Here is a 21,760-nt window from a genome sequence, read left to right on the forward strand (position 1 = left end):
TCAAATGGTTGGCGGCGATGGCGCAGTCAAAAACGGCTGAAGGTGGTGTTGACGAGAAAGAAGTTCTGGGGTCAAAATCTAAACGGGTGGCGCCCATTGTTAACCTCAAGATCTTCAATACACATGACAGTTTGCCCAAATACTAAAGTCTCACCACACAGTATGGTCACAGGGTACCGGTGCGGATTACGTATGGGTACCAAAGCGGATTCACACGTAACAGTGAGCACGGAGAACGGAAGAAATAAGCACTTGCAGTTGGCAAGCATGTCACAGTGAAATCGGGCATGGCAGCGCACGACAAGGTCGCGAGCACCGACGTCTCCGGAGGTAGATTCGTGTCAGCATCAACGAAGACTTTGCCAGCACTGAGGTCGGCGCCGACCGATGGGCAGTCACATAGAGGTGAGAACTATCGATGATGGCACTATTACGGGACGGGAAGTCCCACCCGAGGCTGAGATAATGAGGACAGAGTGGCAATACAATAAACGCGACCATATACAAAACGTCTTGGATGACTACACGATCGGAGCCCGCAGCTGTAGGATGCATGCTCTTCGCACTAACAGTTAAGAATACCATGCCAGAGAGAGGTAGTGACTATTTTCCCTTTACGACAAAGATTCTCATGGATGACAGAAACGGCAGCCCGGCATCAACAAGCTCTTGTGCGGCTGCTCCCTCAACATGGATGTCAATGACATTTTGCGGTGAAAATTGACGTTTTAGAAAGTTGACGACCTTGCAGTTCTTGCCCCCAGAACTGTGCTAATCAATTTCTCTCGGCAGTAGGTGGTGGACGATGTAAAGATGACAGCGACCGGCGACGTGGAGAAGGAGAACGGTGACTTTCAGAAGGGCGGTCGAGATCGAAGGGTCTCGGCGGTAAGTGAGCGGCATCTTGACGGCGTGTCTCTGCTGCATGCTCGAACTGGTCGAAGGTGCCATAGTTTGAGGACATGTTTCTACGACAAAAGCGCACAACGTGACCAGAAATGCCACAGGCGAAGCAAATACGCCTGTTGTCTGGCTCGACGTGTCGGCTCGACGAAGAAGCTGGGGTGGCTGCCGTGGAACGGGAGCAAGGGTTCCCCTTGCTCCCGTTCCACGCCGCCACCTTAGCTTGGTGGTGGGGCGGAATATGACGATGGAGTGGCCTTGCGATCGCGACAGCGTAGTGTGATGGCGGAGGTGTGACCCGAGACGGGTAGTCGGCATAAGAAGCCGTGTCGTCGGAAGTGTGAATAGCGGAGGGTAGTGATCGGCATAGGAAACCGGTGCCTTCACAGGAGCTGGCGGGCGAACAGATGGAAGTGCGTCCAGTATGTGGGCACTGATGGCTTGTTGCACGGCCGAAGTGAGTGTTGGGGCTCCTGGCTGTGAGGGAGCAGTGACAGCTGGCGGGCCATTTCCTCTCGATGAAATTCATCTGAAGGACGAGAACAGAAAAATCAGTGTTACCAGCGGCAACTGCAATGGCCGAGATGGAGTCAGCCTGTAGGACGTCGAAACTCTTGACACAGGTGGATGACAATGGCTACAGTGGTTGGACTGGCAAGCAGCCTTTTAAATGCGCCGTCCTTGATTGCATTCAGGATATGTTTAATATTCTCACTCCCCCGAACGATGCGTGCGCCGCGTGTAAGTTGCTTTATGGCGCAGGATGCGAACGCCCCGGGCTCGGCATATCGAATGTCCTGTTCGTTGTGATGGAGTTGTTCTAAATGAGCGTCGGTCAGTAAGTTTAACGTGTTCGACATACAGAAAAATTTATTTTATCCGGGATTGTTATAGTAGGAGTCGACTGTATTCGAAGTTTTAGCTGTATAGGTAGTGCTGACAGAATGCGCTTGACTATTCGGTTCAAGTCTATTTCCAGAGAACATCATGGAAAAAAGACGGGCTAATACTCAGCTCACCAAGACTCGATACGAGGTAGTTAGTTGTCTAGAAACTGCCGCGAGACATGAAACATGCAAAAATCAGGAATTACATCGCAACTATACCAGCATAGCATGCTCTTCATGATTTTGAAGAATACCTGCAATACAGCGTCTTGCTCCTTAGCTATTGGCTCAAATTCGGCTTTAGCTCTTTTTTTGCATATAACTGTTCAAATATGTCCTTAGACTTTAATGGTTAGAGTCCTTAATTGTTTTCTCACAAGCCATCTCAATGGTGTCTAGATCTAAAGTGCCTCGTGAATCTTTCATTTTACAAGGCAATACTAGCAGCCTCATCAACTGAGGATCGCAAAACAAAATTCTGCTGATCAATTTGTGATGACTGTCAGCATATTGGACTAACCTTCCTTGATGGAGCGGTGATATGAGGAACAAAAAGAATGATAGAAGTATGCTGACGAGAAAAAGTCATACTTTGCGCGCATTTTATGTTTGGGGGTTGATTTATTTTGAGAAGTTATTTGGTTCCATCGTGCTTCGTCATTCTATTTCAGTTGCGGTGTCACACGGCAGTGCCTTGATCTGTAATTCACGAAGAACGTTATGATTTAGTGCAAATCCTGGTCGAAAGCCTAACAGAATGCAGTGACTCTGTGCGGCTGACAGTGTAATAAAGGTGATGCGCATTTGTCTTTCAGTGACCCTTTTTTCCAGAGATAAGCAACCTCTAATAATAGTGGCAGCCATAGTGCTTGAATGGTGATGTATTGTATTTCGAATCTCCATGCCCACCACGTAATTGCGATTCGCAAACTTAACTTTGTGCCAGTAATTTCTGTCTCACGGGTGCGGGTTTTCAGACTTGCTGAAGATACCACCACGTGGTGACGCCTTGCTGACGTCCGAGACAGTTTGGGGAGCGCTGCGAGGTAAGAACTTTCGGAAGCTCTCCGCATTTCCGCCACCTTATTCGTCCCTGCAACTCGGCGTATATATGCGCCAGTCGTTGTGTAAATACAATTTAAACGACATCGCTTTAAAACGCAAGCTCCATATCCCCTCATGGTGCCTTTTTCGATCCGCCAAGCAGTCAGGCTTCTGAATGAATCGAGTGTCTACAGAGAAGAGCAAATATGCGAATCGAAACATTCTAAATAAGGTGCGCACTAGAAACGATTGAAACAAGATAACAAGTGTTGAACAAGGAAAATACGAAATTTTTCTCTAGGATCAATGCTCCGCGAAATAACCGTAATGCAGAGGTAGATCCATGAGTGTAATATTTTGCAACCCATTTCAATGTAACCGAATCCTATTAGGCAAACTCGTAAGAATTCCACAATGAGAACCTTCGTACGTGAAAGAAAAACCTCATCCTGCCTTTGTTGTCGAAACTATTACCCCGACAGCGGGCAGATAGCTCAATACGAGCTGGGCAAAGGATCAGTAGTTACCGAGTTGATGGTAGAATATTTCTTTAGCTGAAAACACTGCTGTGTTGATATGTAGAATCAGCGTTGGTGCTTTCAGTGTTTCAAGTACTTCTACAATACGTACACTGTTGGGCTAGTTGATTTCACATAGCATTATGTTCCAAGCGCTTACACGGGGCAACCGAATCGAGATAGATTTTGTTCGGACCATAGCGCTCGAGCGACGCGGAGAAGAACGAGCGACAAGGTCGGTGCCCTAAGTTTCAACCACTAAATAGTCACAGGAAATCCAACTTGCCCAAAAGTCTGTACTCCTCGAATAGACAGTATTCCGGTTGTCCCGTATTTTCGCCAGCACTGATACACTGAAATAATGAAAGCACTCGATGCGCACTAGCACGTTGAAATAATTAAAGCACTAGATCTGTTAGGACTGCTGGAACGAAACTTTCCAGCTACGAGTGCTTAGATTTCTGGAACGCTTGAGTAAAACTCACAATCGCAGGTTCATTTACCCGAGTTGTAAGCTCTCTTACATTGAGTCTTGGTGGTATTTGTTCGCAGCGTGGCTTGAACGACCCTATGGCTGACGCCGATCTTGACACTGAATAGTGTTGCGTATGTGCTAAATTACTGCGAGCGCCGTAATGTCGATGAGCACGAAGACGGTGTGAAAAACAGTGCAGCCAAGTTCTCTCCTAGACTCATAGGACACATTTATATCTTGAATTCAGGGCGCTGTCCTCCTTGCATCCCTTATGAAAATGCAAACGCGCTTACGAAACAAACCGTGATCTCATGTGGATAGCTTTCATTTCTCTGTTTATTTCATTCTGACCACAGGCTTGGAGACGTTCAGCCAAATGTTGCAGACGCGACCTTTTATGCGATACGTGAGTACCATCCTCACATATTCAATTACGTATTGTCAGAGCGGCATTAAGAATTCTTTGAATATCTGCGTATCTAGGTCAATCATCAGGTTAATAGTATTCAGTCAAGTAAAGGTGTCAATGCGCGTATGACGAAAGTGCGGCACTTCGCAGAGTATTCCTCATGCAACAAGATGATCCTTTTAAGTCATAATATACCTGAGATACGAACCACGCAGCGCGCGTTTAGTACAAAGAGAAGCGGCAGTATGGCTGTTCAGAACTGCTGCGTATCGTTGCTCGGCAGTGAGGCTCGTAATTACGGGCAGATCAAAACCTCGCGGAGAGAAAGAGGACGTGCTCAAAGAGCACGGAAGTTTAAATTCAGCTCTCGTGGTGTTGACATTTTTGCTTCCTCCCTCCCGCTTTTCTCGTGGTTTACGTTCACTGTGGTCACGAATCGGCACCAACTCGTCCGATAACTTGCCCGTCCATTGGCCCGAGCAGTGACGTTATAGGCCGAGCGGAAGGTGTGGTGCTGTTCTGTTGGCGCGAGCGATGACGTCATCACGCCTCCGCGGCGGATAGGAGACAGTGGTATGATACACACACCGGCGTTTCGTCAGCCGCGGCGGCGAAATAGACACGACCGCTCGGATTATAGCGATTCCCACAGTGCCTGGGACCTCCATGAATTATATATATATATATATATATATATATATATATATATATATATATATATATATATATATATATATATATATATATATATATATACAGGGTGGTTCAGCGAACGCATCCCAAAAATTTTAATGTGGCCTGTGACAGATAGCACAATTCATGTTCATGAGGTGGACTACTGGAAGCGGCGGACACTACTTGCACAAAATATTGGAATGTATAATCAAGTATAATGAAAAAAAATCACTAATTATCTTCTTAACTAAGCACCTTATGGCCCGAAAATCGAATTATCAGGATGGCACCAGTTTCGGGATAATAATTCCCGAACTTTGCTGAGAAATTCTTGCGCGTAATCTTGTGGTTGCAGAAACGACGTTTTGTTAATAAAGTAACTGGAACGCAAACGAACTTCTCGACAAAGTTCGGGAATTAATATCTTGAAACTGGTATCATCCTGAGAATTGGTTCAAAGTGGATCCGCCTTGCGAACTACCCTGCTGGAGTGTGCAAAATTGCAATACGGACCATAGAGAAATTAGTTAAAAATCTAATTAGTGATTTTTGTTAATTTGATAATGTTGAATTTCAATTTCATGGGCAAGACATATCCGCCTCTTGGAGTACACCAGCTCATCAACTAGAATTGTGCTAGCTGCCACAGGCAACCTTTAAAAAATTGTAAATGTATTCGCTGAAATATTCGGTATATATATATATTTGTCTCCCTTATAGGTTATCCTACAGTTCCACTCTGAGCCTTGAAGCATGTCGTTTCTCGCCATGGTGTTTCGCTGCAGGCCACGGTGTACTGTGGCACGGTGCACGACTTCCCGCGCTTCTCGCACCGTGGCGTCCTGCTCGACACGGCGCGTCACTTCCTGCCGGCGCCGGTGATAAAGCAGAATCTGGTGGGTGGGCGTTTTCTGGCCGCCCTGAAAGTGCTTATACGCCAAAGCGGTGCAATACCGCCCCCGGTTTACTTACTTTCGTATTGTCTGCTCCATGAGGTATTAATGGAGATATTTATCACTTTGTAGCTGCAGACGTATGAAAGACGTAGACGCCAGCAGGAGCGCTGATTGAGGAATAGTGTGACGCTGTATATAAAGAAAAAGCGCAGAACTTTACTGCAATCACTGACTATTCGATGTATTTCTCGTTAGCGCTTTAACCATTACCGAAACCTTTCGCGTCCTTTTTTTTCTTTGATGAGAAGAGAAGGGAGAAACAAGCGCGCTTGTCGCTCCTTAGGGACGGTTGATCATATTGTAATAAGGGGTCTACTGCGCTATAAACACACGGGCAGCAGAAGTAGTAGTGGACAGGATTGCGCGCGTCCTGCCAACTTCTACTTCTGTTGTCCGCGTGTTTATAGCGCAGTAACCCCATTATTACAAGATGAACTTCTAACTAGCAAACCTGCCGCTCTACTACATTACGGTTGATCGCCGGCCACAAGATTGCGTTAACGGCACAAAACACCTGCTTCAGTTTCCTTGCACTTTGCCTTGACTGGGCTACTCACGGGATGGAAGAGCAAGGAACGCTAGGGACATCCATATCGCTGCCCTACAAAAAACTTCCACGTGCACGCCAGGAAGAAGGGGTACTGAATTTGGCCCATGGAAATGAAAAGAAATTAAGGCAATTTAATTCATATTGCACCGTAGTCCCACCGTGTGGCTCATGGCTATCGCGTTCTCTTGATGAGCACGAAGTCGGGGGTTTAACTCCCGTTCACGGCGGCCACACCTTGATGACGGCGAATTGTTTGCAACGTTCGCATTCTTTCACTCTTGAAGTACCCCAGGTGGTCAAAATTAATCACGAGCCCTCCACTATGCCACCCCCCCCCCTCATGAGCTTACTGTGCAGTTCCGAACAGTTAAGCTCTACAGATATAATTGTTAAAAAGTTCTTTCTCTCTATTCTTCGATAGCTTGCAACAAGCTGCTGCTCCGTACTTTTCAAAAGAGGCTCTATGGTGTTCTGCTTTTCAAAGTTAGGACACTATTGAACATTGTATGCCATCAGCAACGACCAATAATTCACGCATCCATGGTGACTCGTCCTTGTGGCGCCCGAAATAGCTCAGACGCTCAAAGTGATAAAACTACGAGATATTCTGCCACAGAAATTTTATTGTGGAGGCACGGTAAGCCTCGGGCTGTGTTCTGTCAGAGTACACGCTGTAGACTGTCCATTTCGGCCTCTCCTGATTAGCTGAAGCTGCAACAGCGAAGAGGAGACTGTCTGGGGCCGTCTGTCTGCTCTTTGCTGGCACAGTTCCAGCCAATCAGCGTCGGCCGAAATGGATAGTCAACAAGGTGCACTGCTACAGAATACCCTCCATGAGGAAGTCTGCAGCGTCATTCATGTTGTCCACGAATAAACACCTAAGACAAGACGAATAGGCTCGTGAGGTTGCGGATGCAGTGTTGGCCAGCAGTGTGAGCAGGCCTTTAGTCGGCGGTCTTGGCAGCGGCTTCACAAATGAAACCATATACTTGGGAGGCTTATTATAGCCTCTAATTCGAGGGTACGACTGATGCGCGTGAAGTCAAGTGCGCGCTTTATTGCGCGCAGTAAGCTTCCATGACCATCAGAAGCCACTACTCCGAATACATTGTCCTGTCTTAAAACAGGTGAACCGCGAAAAAGTGGCAATTATGGGCGAGACATTGGCTCATCGCGACCTCGTCATATATACTCACCGCGAGGCGTATAAATTTGCTATTCTAAATTTAAAGGGACATTAAAGCGAAACAACAAATTAGTTTAGACTAATGGAGCATTGTTTAAGGACCCTGCAGGCAGTCATTTAAAAAATATAGTTTGATTATTAGATGAGAAAATGAAGGTCCAAGTATCAGTATTTGAATTTCGCGCCGAAACCCCAGCGCTGGTACATCAGCGTGACGTCAGGGTTTCCAAAGTATGTTTTCGCATTTGGGCCGCGTTGGCTGAATAAAGGTTTCATAAACTTGCCATGTTTGATATTTGGTTCCTTTAGAACACAATGTAGCCAATCTGTACCGCTATATGTAATTAGTAGGCCCGAGAAGATGCCATCAAAATCCAAGACGTCACAGCCCCCAGGTGTGGGAACTTAAGTAGGCGTCGCGACCCGTATTTCGTTCTTGCGCTTTTTCTGGCTTACCAAACGTCTGATCTTTGCAAGAGTGGTGCTTTTGGTGTTGTAGAACGGTAGTTTACTGATGCAGAAGAAATCATTTTTCACTTTAGTGTCCCTTTAATATAAGACTTTTCACTAAAGTGCTATTACATTTACTTAACAACAAACACAGCTGCAAATTAGACGTTCATGCACTGACTTATTGATCTACGTAAGATTCGAGGAGAAATATGGATGGGTCGTCAAATTCTGATTTTCCGTGTGCAGGACGCCATGGCGTACAACAAGTTGAATGTTCTCCATTGGCACTTGGTAGATGACCAGTCGTGGCCTTTTTACATGGAAGCCTTTCCTAACGTTACTAAGGTGAGTTACTTTATAATATTATTTCAATAGCAATCATACGGGCACTCCACGCGAATCTTCACCGTTGCCTGTGTTCCGTTTGCCACGATATCAATTCAGAGAAGTAGGTTTAACGAGATGGTGGATATAACCATTCCACGTCGCACGTAAAAATGGATCGAAGCGGTTTATCTTTTGAGACTTCATTTTGCTACCTACTCACCATAGACAATGCGATTCGAGTACGATGCACAACAATTCTGCAATCTCAAGTGGAAGCAAAAAAAAAAAGACTCAGCACAGAAGGTTAAGCCCTCTGCAGCTATTCATTCCCATGAGCCTTCATGCAGCTACTATGCCCACTATGCACTTTTGAAAAGTCATAATTGTCTTATCAAAACGAGAGCGCAAGAACATGTTGGCCAGCCAAGAACGTCTGCATTATTCTGTCATCTGCGTTATTGAAAGAAAATACATGCGGCATTAATACCCCACGCTATGCGGCGCGCGTTCAATGTGTTGCCGCTCGTTTATTGAAATTGTTGGCCGCCTAACGGTTGCCTATAATTCATTGAGAATATCAAGACATATAGACAACATAAGCGATAACCTGGCAATGCGAAGGAAATGGAGAATGTGGTAAACGAGAATTTGCGGCACTTGTATATCCCAGCAATACTTTTCGCCGGAAATGGCGGAAACTGGTGAATTTTGGGCTAAACAAGCAGCCGTGATAGGGCTTAGCCCAGAATATTCTTATCGTGTGCTTGCCGACAGTTGTATAGCTCGCCGTTTTTGTTAGCTGCTCCGTCATGGAAACCGCAACTCCTGCACGGGACTTGCCTACATATGGCGATGGAGGTCTGGATTAGCTGCACATACTGAAATCGTGTGTTGCATCAGTAAAAGATGCGAAATTTTCTTTTTGCCTGCGGCCGTCGTTAACCAGATTATCGCTGATCCCCGCTGCTATCGCGCTCGCGGCGCAGTGCAACTTGTGCGAAAAAAGCAGCCACTGCAAGGACGCCGGCATGTTTCTACCACTCACATTTGTAACCCGAAAATAATCAAAATATTATGCAAGAACACACATTCACATGTACTGCGAATGTACAGATGATGTTTAAAATTCATTCCGTATATTTTTGAGAAATAGTAGATAGGTATTTATAAAATTCGTGTGTAAATATTACGGCGCGTGAAACGTTGTGTTAGTAAATAAGTGAGTGGCCTTGCTCCCTTTTGAATGAGGGCAGGCGTTTGTCAACGCAACAGGACATGTAGAAAGCAAGAAAGTAAAGAAAGGCGTAGAAAATAAGGACACGAAAAACATAAAACACAGTTTCGTCACACAGTCTTTGAGACCACCATCTGGTCGGTCCAGTTCTCTGTACTCTAGTCGACTCGGATATCACCACAGCCAAGATGATCCAATCCGCCAGCCATGTCGGGGTCGAGCGTCGCTTTCTGGCCGGCCGTAAGTCGGCCGTAGCTAGCAGTAGCTCGCGTAGTTGGCGTGGTTGGCGTCAGGAGACAGCCGCTGTTGGAGTTCACTGTTGCCCTGATGGGGTGGCTCTAGCTAGTCGACGTCTGTTTGGGGTTTTCTGGCAGACTGTCGATGTGCCTGCCCGACAGTTCCCACTGTTCTAGCCGGGTCTTCGTAGCCTCTGCGCGCGCAGCTCGGTCCGCCTCGGTGTGACCAATCAGCTCCAGGCTCTTCGCCAGGGGGCACGATCGGGGATCTGCGGGGAGCATCGCCATTGCTGTAAAGCGTGGAGAAGAAGGGTTTCGTCCGCTCCACCGCACAAAAGCTGGGGATTAGTAGCAAATGTTTACACGCTTTAGAAAATCCCCAGAGGAATTTACGCGTGATAGGTCGGTCAGCCGGTCAGTCGGTCGGTCGGTCAGTCGGTCGGTTTTGTAAAGCCCCAACGGTAAGCCTTACCGTTAGGGTAAGTTACCAGTGCGACAAGAAAACACCCTTAATGGTGTGAACATTTTTACACTGTAGACTGCATTGTTATTTCAGTCCTCCTACATACGGCTGAACGTTCCTGTGAAGAAATTCAAAAACTTGACATTTTTATGATGAAGGACACGTCGGGAGTAAACAAGTCCTGCCGGTTTAAAAATCAAGGTAAATGTAGCCAATCAAGTAAATGTTAACACAACAAAACCACCTGCTATAAAAACAAAAAAATTCCTCCTGCTCTCTTGAATAAATCTGGAAAGCAATACTTTCTAGACAATAGAAGGTAGCCATTAAGCACAATATGGCCCACAAATAAACTGAAAATTTTTGGGGTATTTGGGGTAACTTAGCTATTTCTTCAGGTCCAGAGAGAAAAAAAAGCGCCTAATTCTCTAACGTGTCTATGTCTATCGATATTCTATCGATAAGAAAATATGTTCCGGACTTTCTTGTACGAACTGAGTTGCCATGAGTGCTGGAATTTTAATTTGCTGTTCCTTTTAATAAAACTAGAGCATACTATAGATCTAGGTTCATAGGTATTTACGTTACTAATAGCTAGCAACATTCTTGTTAAGTAATGCGGTTAGCCTCATGAGCATGTGCAGCACTGTGTTTATTTTACAATGTTTGGAAGCATAAATGTATGTGTTAAATGTATGTTCAGGTAGGAAATGAATTTTTTTTTTTCAGATGCAGGTTGCAATGCCCTGCCAAAGGGCATTGCACTACCGGAGTAGTAGCAACGAACAAACTCGTCTATACTTCAACATCTTTAGTGATTGTGTAAAGAAACTTGTAGAGATTTTCGTGGCAACATCCTGCCAGATAGTTGTATATGCTTGCTTCTCGACGGACGTGCTATCTTTGTCAGCGACAAAATTTGCTCAATGCCGTTTTTTTTTCTCTTTCGGTGGTGTAGGTGGCCGCGTACTCCCAGCGCCACGTGTACTCGACGGAGGATGTTCGCGGCGTGGTCGAGTACGCCCGGCTGCGCGGGATACGCGTCATTCCAGAGATTGACACTCCGGGACACACGCAGGCTCTGGGACGAGCTTTTCCTGGTACGCGAGGAATAATTCGGCTGAAGTGAATATTGAACGGGAATGCCAAGACATTCACTCACCCGGGAGCGTGAAGAACGTCCATGTTCCTAAAGCGCTGGGATCGAAAGCTGACGGGAGCTTCAGGTGGTCAGTGGGAGAGATATGCAAGAGTGGGTTAGAATGATGTCGGAAAAGAAAAGCTGCGAAGCGATGGAGCCCGGGTGGTTACAGGCAGAGGTAACACCTGAATAACGTAGGTAAGTTTACAACACAGATCCAAATATTTACCGAAGATAAATAATGCAATTTAGAGATAGGAGAAATGTTTTACTGCAATAGATGTAGACAACCGTGATTAGCTCCAGTAGACTAACTGACCAATTTTCGCCGCCTAAGTTTTAAAGGAATAACCATCACAATCATTACCGACAACAACTACAGAGCACGCGTAGCACGTAGAATAACCCATTCTCTCCCGGTTTGTTGGCTTTTCCTTCGTGTCGGTTTCTCCCGAAATCGAATGTAAGGCCTGACTTTAGACGAGGAAGCACGTGTCTGCTAGGTGTCGGGTGTGTAGAGTAGCTGTGGGAGCGAGGCGCATAACAATCCGTGTTGTGAGCAACGCTTAAACGCCAAATAGACGATGGACCAGGTGGACGGATACAGTACCCATTTTCACTTGTCTCACAAATGCTTGTCACCTTGCTATTGTTGCGGCGCGTCTGTCTAAGCCACAGCGGGCGCTGCGACTGTGTCTGCACAGATTTCGAGCGGCATAGGAGCGGCGTGTCTGGCCGCTGATAAAAAGCGCTGCCCTTCGAACGCACTACAAGACGCTCTCTTTGCGGCATCGTGCTCACTCACCATAGATGGCCTAATGGCGTTGCTGTCAATTTGCAGCTGTACTTCATTGTGACTGAGTGGAATGTACAAACACAAAGGAGGATGTCAAAATACATGGTCATAAGTGCGGATAAATCAAAGATTGATCATAATTTGATGTACACGTATCATTCCTCTGAGATCGTTGGGACAGGAGAAATTGTGTTGGTCGAGGCAACAGCGGTGATTCTTCGCGTGTTTATGCAGACTGCTCTTCTTGCGCCAACAGGAGAGCAGGAATGTTGGACGTTTGGTATGGGAGCGGAGAAGAGAGAATTATTAAATTGCTGCGGTGCGGAACAGAGAATTTTCATTATGTAAGAAGTTATTCGGTAAACTGTTTTAGTGGACACGCATTTTGTAACTATTTTTATTTTTATTTTGTACTTCGTAATTCTATCACAAGAGCTTCGCAATGTCATCGTTATTGTCGGTATTGGCTACTATAAAGGTGACGCATAATAAAAACTCAATAAAATCCCGGAGAATAAATCCTTAATTATACGTACCTCTGGGAATGAAGTTCCTCTATTTAGAGCTTTTCCGAAATGATCAGCACAATAGCACCAAAGACGGAGCGCACTATAATAGTGGCGGTGACATTAGCAATCAACGTGTTTGCTAAGCTATAGGCAACGCTTGCAATAAAAAAGAAGCTGCACCAATTTACCGAGAAGAACAAAGTGACGAGTGGGACAAAGTAAAATGTTTGAAACGAGAGAAGCTTACAAGGCTACTGAGAAGTCGATGATCTATATGAAAGACAATAACTTCGTGAAAAAGCAATAGCGGACGCATAAGTGGATTTTAGCTGTTTGATGCTTTTAGTTGGAACCATATAGTGAAACAGACAATGAAGCCAGAGAAAGATAAAATGGAGGAATAAATGCGGGGATGTTTAATTGAGATGTAACAAGCGAAAAGGAAATGAAAGAAGGTGAAAAAACAACCGTCCGCAATGAGGAGCCGAGCCCAATTCTTCCGCATTACGCGTGTCAGTGCTTTCACAATTAAGCTGTACTGTCACCTCTGGTACACTTTCTTGGGTACTTGTTGAAGGGCACAAGTTTAGCAATGGGTGTGGTGTCCAGCACGGCTCACGACCATGGCGGCAGCTGCGGTTCTAAACGAACTGCCTAGCTACAGATGACCTTAGTGGCCTTCCAACTGGCCAACAGACCCTCGTATACAGCCTCTTCGCACCAAGGCTGCCAAAGTTAAGGTCTTTGCTATACTTGAACGAAAATTATAAGGCGATCTCATCGGCTAGATTTCGTGCTAATTTTAAGTTTCTAGTAGTACTAAAGATATAAAACTCGCCAACTAATACTATTAGTGCAAGAAATTGTCGTAACAAATATAGTGGGCTTTTTCCTGAAAATATTTCAGCGTTTTCGATTGTACCGTTGTCCCTTTTCATTAAAACAAGTTACTCCCCTATTTTGAGCTTTTGCAGATATTCACACATCTAACTATTCATTTTCCCAGTGGCTCAGTGCGCATCTCACACCGATGCACCCTTTTCCACAGTGAGTGGTATTGCACACGGAAGTATTCGCCATACCAAACAACTCTATGACCTTGCCAGACAGCTGCACTTTTGGAATTCTTTCGGAATAACATCTCTCGCTCCAGTAGCCTTACGGCCACATTGCGCTGTCCCTAATCTTGTGTGATGTGCTTTTGGCATCGTACATTTGAAATACTATATGGCGCAAACATCTTTTTGAGATTTTAGTGGGAGTTCCTGGGATAACATGGTTATCGCGTCAGGGTAACTCTTGCGATTGCACTTACGACGCGTTCAGACACGAGAAAATTTCTTTCGCGCGAGGAGCTCCGAGATAGTCGGCGACAAAGTGGGCGCGTTCAGACCAGATCTCTCGTCGATGCTAATGAAATACTCATTGGCCCCCGGCAACCCTCACGAGATCCGCTGAAACTCACCAGGCACTTCTCGCAGGTTTATTCCGAATGCGTGGCTAGTTTAGAAGCATTTAATGCGTATTTATCAAAAAATACGAAAACACTCCGAAATACGCTGCACAGACAACACAGATATTATATTACATGGACAAATAGGCTAACGAATCTTGAATAAAATTCGGAAATCGCACTCGCGTATCGCTTGACTCCGTACCGCTTAAGCATTGTAAACGCTTCCACTGTAGCTACAACGACGGCACGCTAGCCAACAGCACCGTGTTGATCGTGTTCACGGCTACAGCGCCTGCATCAGTGCGCTTCTGACGCAACGCAGTGCAAGGCGTCGTTCGCGCTCACCAGTTCGTACTTACATATACACAGGGCATGATAAACGGCGTTGTTATTTTTGTAGGGGCCAATAAAGTGTGCAGTGAGATTGAATTGTCATGTTCATTGTCTCCGACGCAACAGTGCAGAGAAAAGAAAAAAATACTGCGTACTTATGGCGAAGGCCCCATTCGGCTCATACTTTGACAAGAAACCCATCATTCACAAGTAACTTAATGCACGCAAATGCACAAGACCAGCAAATACACTTGCAAACAACGACGTTACTGGTCACGCCTGTGCCATTTGAAAAATGGCTGACGCATGCTCACAACCGAGAACTTCCGACCCTGTACTTCGTTCTCTCGTAATCCCGCGTACTGATTGGGTTGCGACGAGCGATGCTTTCTTTTTCGGCGAGAAAAATCGGTCTTGGATCAATCGGCGTATCGACAACTATTTTCTGTCGCACGAAGTCGTGCAAAGCAGATTGCCCGGTCGCCAATGGTGTACGCCTACCGGACATTTCCCGATGTAAACAGCGCTACGAGAAGCTTGTTGTGTCACATTGGACGATGCTTTCGGTAAGCGCTTTAATATTCTGTCCTAAAGTTCATTATTAGACGTTCATCCCTGTTTGAGAACGAGACGTTTCGGATGCAGCCGTCCTTCGCAGGTGTCGTCACAAGTAAGGGTGGAAAGGGAAAGGAACGTGGTTAACGAGCAGCCTACAGACACAAGTGATTGCTGCCCCCGCGTGCTCATTTTAAAGTAATAAGCCCCAAGTGATGCCATTTCACGTTCACTTGCAGTTATATGTACTGTATGGAGTCTTGATCATTTACATACCGCACTTTTTCAACGTGTCGCTGCACTATGCGTTCATAGGCACACTACTACACTATGCACTCGTGGGCAGACGAAGTTCCGCGCCTAGGCAAGAAATTACGTTGATAGTAGGCACCTCTGGCAAACTATAGCCTTCAATGTCATTTCGAAACAAACTTCCAAACTCAGCCTCTTCGCCAATCTCGGTACTCAACTAGACAATATGTGGATAGAAAAATGCATATGACTGGTTTTACTGCAGGGTTTTACTTAAATTGAGGACGAACTACTTAAATTGAGGACGACGCAACGAGCTATGGAAAGAAGAATGATAGGTGTAACGTTAAGGGATAAGAAAAGAGCAGATTGGGTGAGGGAACAAACGCGCGTTAATGACATCTTAGTTGAAATCAAGAAAAAGAAATGGGCATGGGCAGGACATGTAATGAGGAGGGAAGATAACCGATGGTCATTAAGGGTTACAGACTGGATTCCGAGGGAAGGGAAGCGTAGCAGGGGGCGACAGAAAGTTAGGTGGGCAGATGAGATTAGGAAGTTTGGAGGGTCAACATGGCCACAATTAGCACATGACCGGGGTAGTTGGAGAAGTATGGGAGAGGCCTTTGCCCTGCAGTGGGCGTAATCAGGCTGATGATGATGATGATGATGACTGCAGGGAGTTATCTTTTAATAGACAACCTCGCAAGTTGAGCGCTAAAATGTTTGGTGCGTGCTAAACCAAGTGAATACTCGACTGTCGTCATGCAGACGCGCTGACTCCCTGCTATGGAAACGGCAGCAGGGGTACCGAGAACCCAGGCACGCACGCGGCCTTCGAGATGCTCGACCCAACTAGGAACGTCAGCTACAACTTGGTGCAGCAGCTGATCTCTCAGGTGGCCCGGGTCTTCAAGGATCCATACGTGCACCTCGGCATGGACGAAGTATATTACGATTGCTGGTACGAATACGCGAAAAAGCTCAAATTTTTGGCCTCGTATGGCGTAATTCACGCTCCAGGCTGCATTTATTGAATAAGCAAATAAGTTCTTTGCAGATACGTTAGATGGAGGAAGTTGTAAGAAATCGAAAGTGGATATGCTTCTCAAGTTGCCTGAAGACGCAAAGAAAACCGAGTGTCTAGGAAAAAAGAAGAAAATGCTTCGCGATTAAAAAGAAAAGAGTGATCCTGGCACCACTGCCTTTAGGAGGTGGTCTCTTTACTAAACTAAGCTGACGTGGAGGTTAGGATTATATGGCGAACACGAAATGATAAACTCAAAGCAAACAATAAATAAAAGAAATCTTGGTTTTACGTGTCATAACTACGACTTGATTGTGACGCACTTCGTATTGGGAGATTTTGACCACCTGCAAATCTTTACCCGGCGGCTACCCTTACAAAAAGTTGGAGGAAAAATTTGTTAGGCAAATGTTACTAGAACCTACCAACAGTTTATTAAATGTTATCATGCCGTTTTCAAACTTCCTGACAACTTCACATCAACATCCTGTCGACTATTGGACATCGATATTGAATAAGAAATTTATTTCTAAACGTTCTTTAAACGATGAATGAACATGCTCCAAACACTAAAACCAGGATTCGCTAACCATCTTAACACTTCTTAGAAACCTCATAGCAACGTTCCACCAACGTTTTATTCCTCGACCTAGAAAGATCCTAGGAAAATTTTTTCAAATTTCTGTCCCTCACAATGAAACAACCTTGCAAGTTTTTTGTACATTTTAGAGACATCCTGGGGACATTTCCCGTTCTCTCCAGAATTTTTCAAGCATTCTGGTGCTGTTCTGATGCAACCTTGAACATGAGTGGGATATAAATGCATCTATTAAAAAAAAACACAACAACCTTTTCAAACACTGATATTTATTTTGAAATCTTGTCGTGCATATCCTTAGAAGCCACAAGCAAGCAGCAACGATAATGCATTATTCATGTCCAAGTGGTCAAATTAGCATACCTTGTAGTCAGCCTAAGGGAGGAGAAAATGGAGAAATAAAATAGCTTGATGCATTGTATCAGCGTATGTGGACGAGACAGCATATAGCAGTCATGCAAAATAATTTAACTTCGAATGACTAACAATGAAAGCAAAGATTTCAACATGCTGACTTGCCACACATGCTTAGAAAAGCATTCACACATCTGGGACCGAAGGCATTATTTTGGGCGAGGTCCGCGTGGGCGTTAGAATATGCACCTGTTGCATGTAGGAATCGTACAATTGTGTGAAGTAGTCATAAATCACTTGCTGCAAGGGTATTCAAAGATCTTAAAACGGCTTCCGCCAGACATGCCTAACTGCCAAATAATGCGATGACATCACTTATGCAATATACAACTTCACAGGCAAACTTGAAAGGTCCTTAAAACATTACTTTTTACTACAATTTCCTTCTATTTAGCAACAGTAAACTGATCATTGCTAAACGCAGCTGCCTGAACTGCTCAGCTATAATATGTCCATAATCATAGTGCTTTACAAAGAGTATTCTACGTTGTGTTTGACAGATAATAGACAATATGTGCCCGTCCTGTTTGTGTTCTTCGTCCTCGTTTAAGCTGAAACGTGTGCCTTAATCATGAAATTAAGGTGGTTGCGCTGCACAAATCCGGTAATATCCATTTTCCCCTCAACGAATACCTCTTGTAGTTGCAGAGTGCAAGAAGAATATGCAGCGTCGTATCGTAAGCAACATGGCAAAAAAGGACAGTTGGCACGTCAACTTTAGCAGCAGCTTGGGTGCATGCTAACCATGCTTTTTTTAATTTTTTCCTTAGGTAGAAATGAGACTTCAGCATTTTATTGACACATGCATGTGCCCCTGCATATAAGTTCACTCTGTTATAAACTTTCTTTTTTTAAGTATATGCTAGGTGTGTTTGCAACATGTCATTGCGCACAAGATCAAATCCATAAGAACCCGGCAAGAAGCTAAAGAATTTTGAGGGCAATGCGAGTGAAAAACCATGATAAATCAACGTGACAACCATCCCAATAACAAACCGCATTAAAAATTTTAGTGACCTGAATCCTGAGTTTTGAGATATAATGTGTGTATACGACGCTATCTACATCGGGGACATGGGAAACTGCTACGCCGACATCAGAATAATGTGCATAAGAGTGGCATCAAATGCTTTGGCAGAGCATGCAGCAACGACTAAGTACAGTAGTGACTGGATGAACTCTAGTGTAATGAGCCAGGAAAGAAAATGGAAGCCACACCTGTAGCTGGAGTCCTTAGGGATACAATCAATAAGACACACGCTTAACTGAAACCAAGGAATCCTCCCCCGTGTTATGCACGGTGCTTGCGTCAAATGTTAAAACCTACTTAAATAGGCACTCCTACTTTTTTGCCCTGTTGTGAACAAGGCTGCTGTATGGAAGCCAAAATGTGTTGCTTTTAAAGTTTTATTTGGTTGATTTACGTCTCTGGCATGTTTCCTCCCGAACAGAGAAGCTTCCGTGAAACTTTCGATGATAGAATTTTTTGTGCGAAAGCATTGATTCAGGCACTTTTTGCCTAAACCATGTCTTTAGGTGGTAGAACACATTTTTCTGGACGCTCTAGCCCGGCACTATTCACAGTCCAAAACCTCAATTCGTGCTTTATTTATAAAAGCATTTTGGCTATATTAATATAGAGTCTATATGCAGTACATCAGACATATTTACTCAAGCCCCCGATTATATTTAGGTAAGCTCATTAAACTGAGGACACTATAGATCACCCAAAAATAAAATTCGTGATCTTCCACTATAAACCCTGAAAACCGCACATACAGTAAAATCACCCTACAAACGTACCCTACAACTCGCAAGGTAGCAACAGTTTTGTACGCACCTTTGTGAAAGTATGCAGATCAGGTTCTTAATGGCTGTGCTGTCCAGCTTCCTGCAGTGCGGCACGTTCCTGGGGATGTAGGGATGCTTCCAGAATCGGCATAGCTTTCAACAGTAAGAAATTCTCAATTTATTGCGCCGTGAACCTGAAAATTTGTGATCTACCAGTGTCATGTCAAATTGCAAAAAAAGAGAGCTCCTCACAGGTAGCTGCATCAATCTGCCTCTCGTTGTACAAACGACTCTTCGTTATATCTCAGGGAGGTTACACTGCTAGTTTGTAACAAGTACAATTTCGGGAAGGAATGAAATCAGCAGCGAACGTCAGATTACCAGGACAATTATCATCATCATTATCATCATGAACATCATCATCATCATTATCATCATCATCATCATCATCATCAGCCTGGTTACGCCCATTGCAGGGCAAAGGCCTCTCTTTATACTTCTCCAACTACCCCAGTCATGTACTAAGTGTGGCTACGTTGTCCCTCCGATCTTCTTAATCTTATCCGCCCACCTAACTTTCTGCCGTCCCCTGCTACGCTTTCCTTCTCTTGGAATCCAGTTCGTAACCCTTAATGACCATTGGTTATCTTCCCCCCTCATTAAATGTCCTGCCCATGCCCATTTATTTTTCTTGATTTCAACTAAGATGTCATTAACTCGCATTTGTTCCCTCACCCAATCTGCTCTTTCCTTATCCCTTAACGTTACACCCATCATTCTTCTTTCCATAGCTCGTTGCGTCGTCTTCAATTTAAGTAGAACCCTTTTCGTAAGCCTCTAGCTTTTTGCCCCGTACGTGAGTACTGGTAAGGCACACCTGTTATACACTTTTCTCTTGAGGAATAATGGCAACCTGCTGTTCATGATCTGAGAATGCCTGCCAAACGCACCCGAGCCCATTCTTCTGATTATTTCACTCTCCTGATCCGGATCTGTGGTCACTACCTGTCCTAAGTAGATGTATTCCTTTACCACTTCCAGTGCCTCGCTACCTATCGTAATCTGCTGTCTCTTTCGAGACTGTTAAACATTACTTTAGTTTTCTGCAGATTAATTTTTAGACCCATTCTTCTGCTTTGCCTCTCCAAGTCAGTGAGCATGCATTGTAATTGGTCCCCTGAGTTACTAAGCAAGGCAATATCATCAGCGAATCGCATGTTTCTAAGGTATGCTCTATTAACTTTTATCCCCAATTCTTCCCCAATCCAGGTTTCTGAATACCTCCTGTAAACACGCTGTGAATAGCATTGGAGAGATCGTATCTCCCTGCCTGACGCCTTTCTTTATAGGGATTTTGTTGGTGTCTTTATGGAGGACTACGGTGGCTGTGGAAACGCTATATAGATATCTTTCAGTATTTTTACATACCGCTCGTCTACACCCTGATTCCCGAATGCCTCCATGACTGCTAAGGTTTTGACTGAATCAAACGGTTTCTCGTAATGAATGAAAGCTATATCATTACCAAACTCAAATATGTAGTAAAACAAAGCATTGGATTAAGAAAAATGTATTGAGCACATAAAAAGCGCTCCGAAACCTAGGCCATGATTTCGTAGCGATGATATTCCTTTTCCCTCTTCGTAAGTACTCTCATGTATGTTCGGGACCGTGTTAAATACTAGAATAGCCGGCCCTTAATGGAGGGCTCTAAGAGTAATACCTGTGTCACACAGGCACATTTGGAAGGCGTTCCAGTCAACGGCCTTTGAAACGCCACAACTCTATCGACTCAAAGGAGTTGTCGCCCTGCTACATGGCACTTTTGAAAGGCCGTTGAGTGGTTCAGGCGTTTCTCGCAAAATTGTGTGGCGCTGCGGATCTTTATTTTCGTTTGCATTCCACAAAAAGTTAAACAACATTAAAACCATTTAAAAGCACTATAATTTATTTTGTATTTGTTTATACATTAAAAAAATTTTTTATACATTGCCATAAATATATGTTTAGTTTTTAAGTTGTTGAGTAGCGGAACTGCGGCAACGTTTGCTCCACTCGATGCGGCTGCCGTTTTGGTGTGTGTTCGCACATTTCAAGTGGAAAAAACACTTTATTGAATAATGAATAACACTCATATATAGTATTTTTAGAGCATTTGATTTGATTTGTTCTTTCTAATCGTGAGTACGAGCAGACTGTGAACGAGAGGGCATGTTCGCGCTGTTTCCGCTTCCGTTGCTCAAAGGCCATCGAGATTTCGATAGAGTTGTAGGCTGCTCCATTGACTCGATAGACTATTAACTCGGCAGCCTTCGAAACCGCCCGTGTAGCAGCTCGAACTTGACTTTTGAGTCAACTGACTATCGGTTGGAAGGCCGTCCAAACGCCCGTTTGACACGGGTATTATGGCATAGACTCGAGCGCTAAGTATCACTACAAAATCGCTGTCCTTACTTTATTACGCTGCGTCTTAACCTATGATTGCAAGAACTGACATCCTGTTCTTATGATGGAATATATATATATATATATATATATATATATATATATATATATATATATATATATATAT

General features: G+C 44.5%; 1 protein-coding gene across 1 annotated transcript in view; it reads left to right on the forward strand.

Moving 5' to 3' along the window:
- LOC126522299 (beta-hexosaminidase subunit beta-like) overlaps positions 1 to 21,760 on the forward strand; it is a 96,120-nt gene that overhangs the window by 32,419 nt on the left and 41,941 nt on the right. The window contains exons 5-10 of the mRNA XM_050171024.2: positions 2,768 to 2,836; positions 4,184 to 4,233; positions 5,697 to 5,807; positions 8,303 to 8,401; positions 11,275 to 11,416; positions 16,130 to 16,322. Coding sequence (XP_050026981.1) covers positions 2,768 to 2,836; positions 4,184 to 4,233; positions 5,697 to 5,807; positions 8,303 to 8,401; positions 11,275 to 11,416; positions 16,130 to 16,322 — 664 coding nt within the window. The remainder of the gene's footprint in view (positions 1 to 2,767; positions 2,837 to 4,183; positions 4,234 to 5,696; positions 5,808 to 8,302; positions 8,402 to 11,274; positions 11,417 to 16,129; positions 16,323 to 21,760) is intronic.

The sequence above is a fragment of the Dermacentor andersoni genome, chromosome 6 (genome assembly GCF_023375885.2).
Source record: "Dermacentor andersoni chromosome 6, qqDerAnde1_hic_scaffold, whole genome shotgun sequence".
NCBI lineage: Eukaryota > Metazoa > Arthropoda > Arachnida > Ixodida > Ixodidae > Dermacentor > Dermacentor andersoni.